The 12,135-nt window shown below is 46.9% G+C and overlaps 1 protein-coding gene across 1 annotated transcript; it reads left to right on the top strand.

Annotated features, from left to right (window-relative positions):
• Positions 1-282: 282 nt before the first annotated feature.
• On the top strand, positions 283-7,645 carry zgc:136930 (uncharacterized protein LOC563946 homolog). Its single transcript, XM_038963408.1, has 10 exons — positions 283-376; positions 443-848; positions 1,234-1,294; positions 1,432-1,527; positions 1,739-1,918; positions 2,440-2,565; positions 4,102-4,322; positions 4,647-4,693; positions 6,917-6,949; positions 7,593-7,645. Exons 2-10 carry the CDS (start codon positions 448-450, stop codon positions 7,643-7,645), a joined length of 1,218 nt encoding a protein of 405 aa, XP_038819336.1. The 5' UTR covers positions 283-376; positions 443-447.
• Positions 7,646-12,135: the final 4,490 nt, after the last annotated feature.

Genomic DNA, 12,135 nt, shown 5'->3' with positions numbered 1-12,135 from the left:
TGTGATCCTCAGCTGCACATCATGTCCGTGACTTGGTCCTCCAGGATGTCGGCCGGTGGTGGCCATGGCCTGTCTGGGGGAATAGGAGGCGGTGGAGCCAGGTTGGGCTTTGGCTTTGGGGGAGTTGGAGATGGCTTTGGGGGAGGTGGCAGTGGCTTTGGGGGAGGTGGCAGTGGCTTTGGGGGAGGTGGCAGTGGCTTTGGGGGAGGTGGCGGAGGAGGCTTGGGCATGGGGCTGGGCTTGGGAGGAGGACTGGCTATGGGGTCTGGGCTGGGGTTGGGTGGGGGAGCAGGGGGTGGGCTGGGTTTCGGTGGTGGCTTAGGTGGAGGTGGTGGTGGAGGTTATGGTGGAGGATATGGTGGAGGATATGGTGGAGGTGGAGGTTATGGTGGAGATGGTGGTTATGGTGGAGGTTATGGTGGAGGTTATGGTGGTGGTGGAGGCCTGATGGCCAGTCCTGCCTTCGCTATGGGACGCACCATGGCAGCAGGGGGGATCGGTGGCGGGTCGGCCATGGCATTGGGTACCTCTCTGGGCCCAGCATTGGCTCCTATGCGGTCCCGGCAGGCAGAGAAGAACATGCTGTCCGGCCTCAACGAACGTTTCTCCTCGTACATGGGCAAAGTGAGAGTCCTCCAGCAGGAGAATGCCATCCTGGAGGCCAGACTGTCCCAGTTGTCGGGGGGTGCGGACATGGGGTCTCCAGAGTCCTCCAGCACCACCACAACGGAGTACGAGGCTCAGCTCGGCGAGTACCGCGTTGCCCTGGAGACGCTCACCCTGGACACCATCAAACTGGAGATCGAGCTGGACAACGTTCGCGGCACTGCCCACGAACTCAAGGCCAAGTGAGTGTCCGTTTCACATATTTCATTTCACTTTCAGAGAATGATTTAATATCTTGGTTAGAGTACAAGCACAATACAACTATAAATATCGTAACTTAGTTCACCTTTATTTAGCCAAATACTGTAAGTAATTGAACATTCAATAAGCAGTTAATACTTTATTCGGTTGATAAAACTATATGGAAACTCTAAACGGTGATCCTTTAAGATTCCTCAATTTGTTGAAATTATGCCTCTTGACCGGATAGCTTTTATTTTGCCTAGTACTTTTATCCTCGTTCCATATTCATGTGGCTCCATCTATAGACAAGCTTGATGTTTTGATGGAACTTCCTTGCACAGCTGAATGGTGCATTAAAAAGGGTTTTGCTGCATGTTGTTGCAGGTTTGACTTTGAGCAAGGGGTGAAGTTTCAGCTGGACTCTGACATTTCAGCTATGAAGAAGGTAAAGAGAGAAACAAAGAGGCATTTCTTTTTTACTGGGATACGGTGCAAGGACATAATCCTCCTCCCCCATGACAAAATTCCCTACTCTCCCTCCGAATTTGTTCAGCGTGTAGATGTACCACTCTCTCTTTCCAGGACATAGATATGGCATCTGAATTACGCATTGATTTGGATGCCAAGTACTCCAGCTTGAAGGACGAACTGGAATTTGTCACCAAGACGCAGGAAGAGGTACAGAGAATTAAGTGTTTATGTTTTTGAGTATAGTAAATTAGTATAGTAAATTAAGTATGAGTATAGTAAATGAACGATGTCATTATTTTGATATCTGGTTGTCGAAGTGTCTGTGTTCATCACACCTGACTCTCTGTCTACCTGACTCTGTTTAGCTGACTCTGTCTAGCTGACTCTGTACATCACTGTCCACCTTCTATCCACACAGGAATTGTCCACTCTGCAGTTCAAACTGGGAACCAAGTCTATGGACACGTCTGTGTCCATGATCGAGGTTGACACGGTCAAGTCCTTCGACATCTCCACCGCTCTCAACAAGATCAGGGTGGAGTACGAGAAGTCTGTGCAGCAACACAGAGATGAGGCGGACGCCTACTACAAACTGAAGGTTCTTCAACAATTTACTGCACCTATCTAACTGCCTACCCTGGCCTTGCCTGTCTGTCTGTCTAGCCTGTCTGTCTGTCTGCCTACCCTGGCCTTGCCTGTCTGTCTGCCTACCCTGGCCTTGCCTGTCTGTCTGTCCACCCTGGCCTTGCCTGTCTGTCTGTCTAGCCTGGCCTGTCTGTCTCTGCCTGTCTGTCTGTCTGTCTATCCTGGCCTGTCTGTGTCTGTCTGTCTGTCTATCTATCTAGCCTGGCCTGTCTGTCTGTCTGTCTGTCTGTCTGTCTGTCTGTCTGTCTGTCTGTCTGTCTGTCTGTCTGTCTGTCTGTCTGTCTGTCTGTCTGTCTGTCTGTCTGTCTGTCATAACAAAGCATACTTTTTGATACTTTCTTGTAATCTGTATAGTTTAACACTACTGAATGGCAACTACCTGGTATCAAGTGACAAAATGGCGCTTGTTTAAATGAGCTAATCCCAAAGAACGTAAATAGTGTTTTAACAGGGAGCGTCTCTCTCCTCTTGCAGATGGAAGAGATACAGACCGCTACTGCCAAGAGTTCGGAGGCCGTCTCAGAGGCCAAGATGGAAATCTCAGGGGCCCGGAAGGAGCTGCAGGCTTTCGGTCTAGAGCTCCAAGGCTTGGTCACTGCAGTGAGTGGGACCCTCCATCTTACTACTTCACCTCACACACGCACAAAAAAACAACCCTCTTTACAGTAAAGTTTTGGGGGTGGGAGGGGACACCTAACATTTTGATCTCAAAGTCTTGGTCTTATATCCCGAGTGGCGCAGCGGTCTAAGGCACTGCATCTCACTGCTAGAGGTGTCACTACAGACCCCGGTTCGATTTCAGGCTGTATCACAACCGGCTGTGATTTGGGAGTCCCATAGGGAAGCGCACAATTGGCCCAGTGTCGTCTGGGTTTGGCAAGGGGTAGGCTGTCATTGTAAATAAGAATTTGTTCTCAACTGAATTCCCTAGTTAAATACATGCAAATAAAATGCCTCACTGTGACCACATGGTGATTCCACACCAGAGTGCTATCACAAGGCCAATTTCAGAAAAGAAACCACCTGCAGTAAAACATCTGAGTAAGACCTTGTGCAAAATGTACCAAAGCAAAAAAACATTTTTCACACGGTTCGCCAGCTACACCGACTGTTTAACTGTTGTTTCAGTACACTGCTTCCCAGCAGATCACCGTCAGACTTTATGATAAATCACGTCAGGAAGTAGTATGCAGAAGACACAGGAAGTGGTTGAATCAGTATCTGGTTCTCTGAGTGACAGGAAAGTCCCACAGATGACACCAGCTCTGAATGTGCCAGACAGACTTCCTCAGAGAGGAATTAATTTGCAGTTGGGTTTTTTTCTGTTGAAAGAAAATGCTGTTCCTTTCTAAAACAAGAGATGATTTTCACTGTCTAAAGATCTTTGCTCATCCAAGACATTACAACATGCAAATACAATAGGTACTATAGATAAATACTGGTGTAGAATTCATCATCTCTCTAATTATTCCCCATCTCACTCAACTCTCTACTTTCCATGTATTCCCTGTCTTTCTTTCGTCTCCCTCTCTCTCTCTCTCCTCTTCCCATTCCTCTCCCATTCCCACACCCTCACTTCTCTTCCCATTCATCTCCCATTCCCGCACCCTCTCTTCTCCTCTTTCCATTCCTCTCCCATTCCCATTCCCACACCCTCTCTTCTCCTCTTTCCATTCCTCTCCCATTCCCACACCCTCTCTTCTCCTCTTTCCATTCCTCTCCCATTCCCACACCCTCTCTTCTCCTCTTTCCATTCCTCTCCCATTCCCACACCCTCTCTTCTCCTCTTTCCATTCCTCTCCCATTCCCATTCCCACACCCTCTCTTCTCCTCTTTCCATTCCTCTCCCATTCCCACACCCTCTCTTCTCCTCTTTCCATTCCTCTCCCATTCCCACACCCTCTCTTCTCATCTTTCCATTCCTCTCCCATTCCCACATCCTCTCTTCTCCTCTTCCCATTCCCACACCCTCACTTCTCTTCCCATTCCCACACCCTCTCTTCTCCTCTTCCCTGTCTCACTTCATCTTTTCGCACATAATCTCCTTCAGTCCTTTACCCTCCTACCTTACTCTGTCCATAATCCCCGCCCTCACACTCCTCCATTCCTCTGCTCTCTCTCCACCCCTCTCTCCAGAACATGTCCCTGGAGCAGAGCTTGGCAGAAGCCCATGCCCAGTCAAGCATGGGCGTTGCCGGGTACCAGAGTCAGACCTCCAGCTTGACGTTGGCCATCGAGGTGGCCAAAAATGACCTCCACAAGCAGATCATGGCCTACCAGGAGCTTCTGGACGTCAAGCTGGCTCTAGACGTGGAGATCTCCACTTACAGAACCCTGCTGGAAGGAGACCACTTCAAGTCAGTACAATCCATACATACAGTATTAAAAGGATACTGTGAAATTCTGGCAAAGAATGTGTTATTCTACTTCCACAGAATCAGATTTGTATTTGTATTTATTATGGATAAATAATTAGAATAAGGCTGCCAAGGCAGCAGCTACTCTTCTTGGGGTCCAGCAAGGCAATAAGGCAATGAAAGCAGCTATACAAGTTATCTCCCAAACTGGTGTAGATGAAGGCATGTGTACTGGTTTTTAGTCCAATTTAACCTAATATAATGTCATCTAGAAAGTCTATGAGGAGGGTGTTAACGGTCATATTTTCACTCTTTTTCCTCCAGATTACCTGAGACATCCGGATTTACAGCATCTTCCTACAGTTTCTCGGGTGAGAAACATTTGAAACAAGGGAGTATAGTGGAGGTGAATAGAGTGGCCAAAAATACCACGTGGGAAAATACAACCCAAAATGGCGGTGCGAGCACCCATAGGCTGTCAGTGAGTGGCGACTTTTTAACCCCCCCCCCCCCTAAAAATGTACCCAAATGGATGGCCTCACAACAGTAAAAAACAAACATCCTATATCTATTTTTTCATTTGACTAATCAATTTATCGAGAAATCTTAACTAATACATTGTGGAGATGTCCCAGTCAGACCACCTGACGGATGATTTATCTGTAGGACCACTGGAGCTGGCATGTAGGGGGCAGGAGTACTGGGGAGTGTGGCGGGCAGGTGTAGTGTAGGGGGCAGGAGTACTGGGGAGTGTGGAGGGAGAGTGTAGTGTAGGGGGCAGGAGTACTGGGGAGTGTGGAGGGCAGGTGTAGTGTAGGGGGCAGGAGTACTGGGGAGTGTGGAGGGAGAGTGTAGTGTAGGGGGCAGGAGTACTGGGGAGTGTGGAGGGCAGGTGTAGTGTAGGGGGCAGGAGTACTGGGGAGTGTGGACGGCAGGTGTAGTGTAGGGGGCAGGAGTATTGGGGAGTGTGGAGGGCAGGTGTAGTGTAGGGGGCAGGAGTATTGGGGAGTGTGGACGGCAGGTGTAGTGTAGGGGGAAGGAGTATTGGGGAGTGTGGAGGGAGAGTGTAGGGGGCAGTAGTATTGGGGAGTGTGGAGGGAGAGTGTAGGGGTAGTGTAGGGGGCAGGAGTATTGGGGAGTGTGGAGGGAGAGTGTAGGGGGCAGGAGTACTGGGGAGTATGGAGGGCAGGTGTAGTGTAGGGGGCAGGAGTACTGGGGAGTATGGAGGGCAGGTGTAGTGTAGGGGGCAGGAATACTGGGGAGTATGGAGGGCAGGTGTAGTGTAGGGGGCAGGAATACTGGGGAGTATGGAGGGAGAGTGTAGGGGGCAGGAGTACTGGGGAGTGTGGAGGGAGAGTGTAGGGGTAGTGTAGGGGGCAGGAGTACTGGGGAGTATGGAGGGCAGGTGTAGTGTAGGGGGCAGGAGTACTGGGGAGTGTGGAGGGCAGGTGTAGTGTAGGGGGCAGGAATACTGGGGAGTATGGAGGGAGAGTGTAGAGGGCAGTAGTATTGGGGAGTGTGGAGGGAGAGTGTAGGGGTAGTGTAGGGGGCAGGAATACTGGGGAGTGTGGAGGGAGAGTGTAGGGGTAGTGTAGGGGGCAGGAATACTGGGGAGTGTGGAGGGAGAGTGTAGGGGTAGTGTAGGGAGCAGGAGTACTGGGGAGTATGGAGGGCAGGTGTAGTGTAGGGGGCAGGAATACTGGGGAGTGTGGAGGGAGAGTGTAGAGGGCAGTAGTATTGGGGAGTGTGGAGGGAGAGTGTAGGGGTAGTGTAGGGGGCAGGAGTACTGGGGAGTATGGAGGGCAGGTGTAGTGTAGGGGGCAGGAATACTGGGGAGTGTGGAGGGAGAGTGTAGGGGTAGTGTAGGGGGCAGGAATACTGGGGAGTGTGGAGCGAGAGTGTAGGGGTAGTGTAGGGGGCAGGAGTACTGGGGAGTATGGAGGGCAGGTGTAGTGTAGGGGCAGGAGTACTGGGGAGTGTGGAGGGAGAGTGTAGGGGGCAGGAGTACTGGGGAGTGTGGAGGGAGAGTGTAGGGGTAGTGTAGGGGGCAGGAGTACTGGGGAGTATGGAGGGCAGGTGTAGTGTAGGGGGCAGGAATACTGGGGAGTGTGGAGGGAGAGTGTAGGGGCAGGAGTACTGGGGAGTGTGGAGGGCAGGTGTAGTGTAGGGGGCAGGAATACTGGGGAGTGTGGAGGGAGAGTGTACGGGTAGACAGAGCCCTCATTCACCTCCACATTTCCATCCTGCAGGCTGGGACGCTCCCCGCTCCAGCACTCCTCAGGGCTCCCCTTTACCTCCCCTACCCAGGCTAGATACAAAGGCAAGTTCACACACATAGAGGGAGCCTCAGGGTAGGAGAATGGAAAACTACCCTTCTGGTCATATTATGTTCTCCGCTGAAGTCTGTAACACGTTTAGCAAGATGGGGAAGTTGCTGAACAGCTTTTTTTTTTTTTTTTGGTCACAACATCTCATGAGTACAAATGTGTGAATATGGCTTAACAAGGTATCTCCCTCGCTATCTCTTCTGTGCTCTTTCTCTATCCCCTCATCTGATTTTCCTTTCATATCTGTCTTTCTAGCTGGAGGCGGAGGAGGGGGAATTCAAGTTAAACAGATCATAACAGGTCAGTAACATGTATAACATGTGTCATAACATGTGGTGAATCCAGGTGAAAGCTATGATCCCTTATTGATGTCACCTGTTAAATCCACTTCATATCAGTGTAGACGAAGGGGAGGAGACAGCTTAGAGAAGGATTTTTAACCCTTGAGACAATTGAGACATGGATTGTGCATGTGTGCCATTCGGAGGGTGAAAGGGCAAGACAAAATATTTAAGTGCCTTTGGAACAGGGTATGGTAGTAGTTTCTCGTGTGTATCGAGAATGGTCCACCACCCAAAGGACATCCAGCCAACTTGACACAACTGTGGGAAGCATTGGAGTCAACATGGGCCAGAATCCCTGTGATACGCTTCAGACACCTTGTAGAGTTCATACCCTGACGAATTGAGGCTGTTCTGAATATATTAGGAAGGTGTTCTTAATGTTTTGTACACTCTGTGTAACGTTACATGCCTTCTACAAGTCATCACGTCCTCATGTAAAGCCATTAGTCAATACACACCGAGTATACAAAAACCATTGCACACCTTTCCTAATATTGAGGGTAATTTTGATGCCAAATCTAATTCCAGTATTACCCTAACATTTGTAATATTGTTTTTTTTTTGTACTTCACTCACTTTGCTCCCCTTAGAACACACAGAGACCTCTCTTATCTCTGACACCGCATCCGCAGACGAATCTGAATCCACCTGATTCCACCAGGGTACCTTTGGAACGTTGTACGCTCAGATGCTAAAGCAACTCTTTTTAACCTAACCCTCTCTAGCTTCCCTAGCTTCTCTGTCAATCTATCCCCCCCCCCCCCCCCCCCCCCCACTTTCCCTGATTTATAGAAGACACAATAAACGTTGCATCTTTACATCTGACCCCCCCTGCTCATTTATGTTGGCTCTGTTACATTATAAGGTCATGGAGATGTTATTATCATTTTCTATATACGTTTTTCAAACTCATATAATTTTACATGTGGATGTGTGACTGAGTGTCTGTGCACTCGTTAATTTACTGTGTTTTGATTAGAAATTGCATAATTACGTTAGTTGCATAACTATTTGTTTTTGTGAGTAGAAACAGGATAGTTGGAGGGTGCATGTGAGAATGTCTGTGTGTGTGTGTACGCTTCTCTCTGTCATCTCTATCCTGTTCCTCAAATATCGTTATTTTTGTGGTCTGCGCTTGGCATGCAAAGGCCCCAGATAAAGTACACCATACGATGTTCAAAACAGGACAGCCAACCCCCACACGCAACTGCTGTGAAAGTTTGTCACGCTACACAGGAAGTCATACACAGTTATTATACAGGACGGACTGTTGTCACGACAACCCTGTTGTGCGTAGGGTGCTTGTTCAAAAAACAAATTCACTGGTTAAAATCTATTCATTTATTTAATATTAGTTAAGAATCTGCAGCTATACTGCATGTTTTAGCAATCAATTATCTAAGATTATTATTATTATATATATATTATATAGTATTAGCTTATTGTAGGTAATTATAGTGTTCATTGTACATGACAATGGAACAATTACAAATTTACACAATTAGTTTTATTATTACGATGTAATTAATGATGTACCGTAAGTACAATGTAATACGTTTTGTAATTACTCATATGAGCAGGTAGTTTTCTGTTTATGTTTCACAGACGACATGACACACACGTGCACACGTCTGGTGTGAGTAGAGATTACAAATGTGTTATGCCCGGAGATAATATATATTTTTTAATATATTTGCCCATTTTTGTATAACGTTGTAGTAATACTGCAAAGTGTTACCAAAATTACAAACTTCAAAATATGTTTTAAAAGTACTGCAAGAAAGCATTAGGAAAGATGAACTAACTATTGAAAAAGGTGTAATAAAACAAATTATGCTTTGGCTCGTTATACTTGGGAAGCTTCTGTAGGTGCTGTATTTTCTCAGTACTCTTAGAGCTGCCAATATAATTCCAAAAGATGTGTCTAGGACCTCCTTGCCTTGCTGCTAGGTTCTAACCACGTCGTATTTTTGGCTACTAGCTTTGGCCACAGTTTTCCCCCCGCTTTCCCCCCGCTCACTTTCTGTTTGTGACGGCATGTGGTTACCAAGGTTACACGTTTGGAAGAAGAAGAGAGACAAAAAAAAAGTTGAGATCGAAATAACATTTTGTGACAATAGTTTACAAAAGTGGGTATTGGCTACATTGCATGCCGTTGATATGAAAAATAAAATGTAAAATTAGACCTAAGTAGGTTTAGATAAATAACCTACTTCAATATAAATCATTAAGAATGGTATTCTGTAGCCACAGTTTTTTTTTGTCTGTGAATATCTTGAATGAACCGTTATGACTAGACGGCATCCCCTTTTTACCAAACTTGTGCAAGCATTAGAAAATAAGTTATACTGTCATCAGTATCATTTCCACAGGATTGCAGCTTCTTTTTTTTTAATTTCTACAAAATATTGTAAAAAGTTCAATAAACTTTACTCGGTTGAATAGCTGCCCATTTCGGTGCTCTCAAGGAGTTGTTCAACAGAGGGCTCTGTGATTGGTACTGCTATCTTTACCCACACCAGACGTGTGCACGAGTGCGTCATGTGCACGTGTGTGTCATGTCCTCTGTGAACATAAACAGAAAACTAAGATTTGCCCACACTGACCCACTTCCTCCTCTGATGTGCACCATTCTCCTCGGAATGTAAACAGATGCCAAATCGATGGCATTGTTCACCAATGGAAATGTCAGGTCACAATGACATGTTTGTTGACATTGCTAGGGCAATATTAGGACATACAAACTTTCAATGACATTATACTTCCTATCATGGAAGTCGCTACTCCCATACTCGACAGCGATGAACCCAATGCAGCTATAACCTCTATTATAAATTACGGGGTTCGAGCCCTGAATGCTGATTGGCTGACAGCCGTGGCATATCAGTATATACCCGTATACCACGGGTATGACAAAACATTTCCTTTTAATGCTGTAATTACGTTGGTAACCAGTTTAGAATAGCAATAAGGCACCTCGGGGGGGGGGCTTGTGGTATACGGCCAATATACCACGGCTAAGGGCTGTATCCAGGCACTCCGCGTTGCGTCGTGCTTAAGAAAGGCCCTTAGCCGTGGTATATTGGCCATATACCACAAGCCCTTGGGCCATATTGCTTAAGTATACCATCAGCTCCCAATAGAGTTGCAGACGTTTTGAGCGTTGTTGTTGTTGATTGTGTTCAAAGACAGTGTGGAGGTGTAACAGTATAACTTTAGTACGTCCCCTCGACCTCGGGCGCGAACCAGGGACCCTCTGCACACATCAACAACGGTCGCCCACGAAGCATCGTTACCCATCGCTCCACAAAGGCCACGGCCCTTGCAGAGCAAGGTGCAACACTACTTCTAGGTTTCAGAGCAAGTGACGTAACTGATTGAAACGCTAGTAGCGCGTACCCGCTAACTAGCTAGCCATTTCACATCCGTTACAGAGGGACAAACGTGACCTTTCTTTCCTGGAAGCTATTTCAAGTTGACCACAGGATGATGTAATCTTAGAGTCAGATGTGCATGTAGCAGAGAAGCGCACAGCAAAACAAACATATGTAGACCGGTCAGAAAGTACTCAGACCCCTGGACTTTTCCCACGTTTTGTTACGTTACAGCCTTATTCTAAAAATGTCTCTTTCCCTTCATCAATCTACACACAATACCCCATAATGACAAAGCAAAAACAGGATTTTAGAAATGTTTGCAAATGTATAAATAAATAAATGGAAATATCAAATTTACATAAGTATTCAGACCTTTTACTCAGTACTTTGTTGAAGCACCTTTGGCAGCGATTAAAGCCTTAAGTCTTCTTGGGTCTGACGCTACGAGCTTGGCGCACCTGTATTTGGTGAGTTTCTCCCATTCTTCTCTGCAGATCCTCTCAAGCTCTGTCAGGTTGGATGGGGAGCGTCGCTGCATAGCTATTTTCAGGTCTCTCCAGAGATGTTTGATTTGGTACGAGCTCCGGCTGGGCCACTCAATGACATTCAGAGACTTCCCGAAGCCACTCCTGCGTCGTCTTGGCTGTGGGCTTAGGGTCGTTGTCCTGTTGGAAGGTGAACCTTCACCCCAGTCTGAGGTCCTGAGCGCTCTGAAGAAGGTTTTCACCAAGGATCTCTCTGTACTTTGCTCTGTTCATCTTTCCCTAGATCCTGACGAGTCTCTCAGTCCCTGCTGCTGAAAAACATCCCCACAGCATGATGCTGCCACCACCATGCTTCACCGTAGGAATGGTATTGGCCAGGTTTCCTCCAGACGTGACGCTTGGCATTCAAGCCAAAGAGTTCAATTTTGGTTTCATCAGACAAGAGAGTCTTGTTTCTCATGGTCTGAGAGTCCTTTAGGTGCCTTTTGGCAAACTCCAAGTGGGTTGTCATGTGCCTTTTACTGAAGAGTCGCTTCCGTCTGGCCACCCTACCATAAAGGCCTGATTGGTGGAGTGCTGCAGAGATGGTTGTCCTTCTGGAAGGTTCTCCCATCTCCACAGAGGAACTCTGGAGCTCTGTCAGAGTGACCATCTGGTTCTTGGTCACCTCCCTGACCAAGACCCTTCTCTCCCGATTGCTCAGTTTGGCCGGGCGGCCAGCTCTAGGAAGAGTCTTGGTGGTTCCAAACTTCTACCATTTAAGAATGACGGAGGCCATTGTGTTCTTGGGGGCCTTCAATGCTACAGAAATGTTTTGGTTACCCTTCCCCAGATCTGTGCCTCGACACAATTTTGTCTCGGAGCTCTACGGACAATTCCTTCAACCTAATGGCTTAGTTTTTGCTCTGACATGCACTGTCAACTGTGGGACCTTATATAGACATGTGTGTGTGCCTTTCCAAATCATGTCCAATCAATTTAATTTACAATAGGTGGACTCCAATCAAGGTGTAGACACATCTCAAGGATGATCAATGGAAACATGATGAGCCTGAGCTCAATTTCAAGCTTATGCAACTTATGTAAATAAGGTATCTGTTTTTTTTATTTCTTCTTTTGTTTTGTTTTGTCATTATGTGGTTATTGTGTGTAGATTGATGAGGGAAAAAAGTATTTCATCCATTTTAGAATAAGGTCGTGACGTAATAAAATGTGGAAAAAAGGGAAGGGGTTGGAATACTTTCCGAATGCACTGTATTGTTGAATATATATATTGTATA

Source organism: Salvelinus namaycush, chromosome 25, assembly GCF_016432855.1.
Source record: "Salvelinus namaycush isolate Seneca chromosome 25, SaNama_1.0, whole genome shotgun sequence".
Lineage (NCBI taxonomy): Eukaryota > Metazoa > Chordata > Actinopteri > Salmoniformes > Salmonidae > Salvelinus > Salvelinus namaycush.
This window is presented reverse-complemented; position numbering and strand designations above follow the sequence as displayed.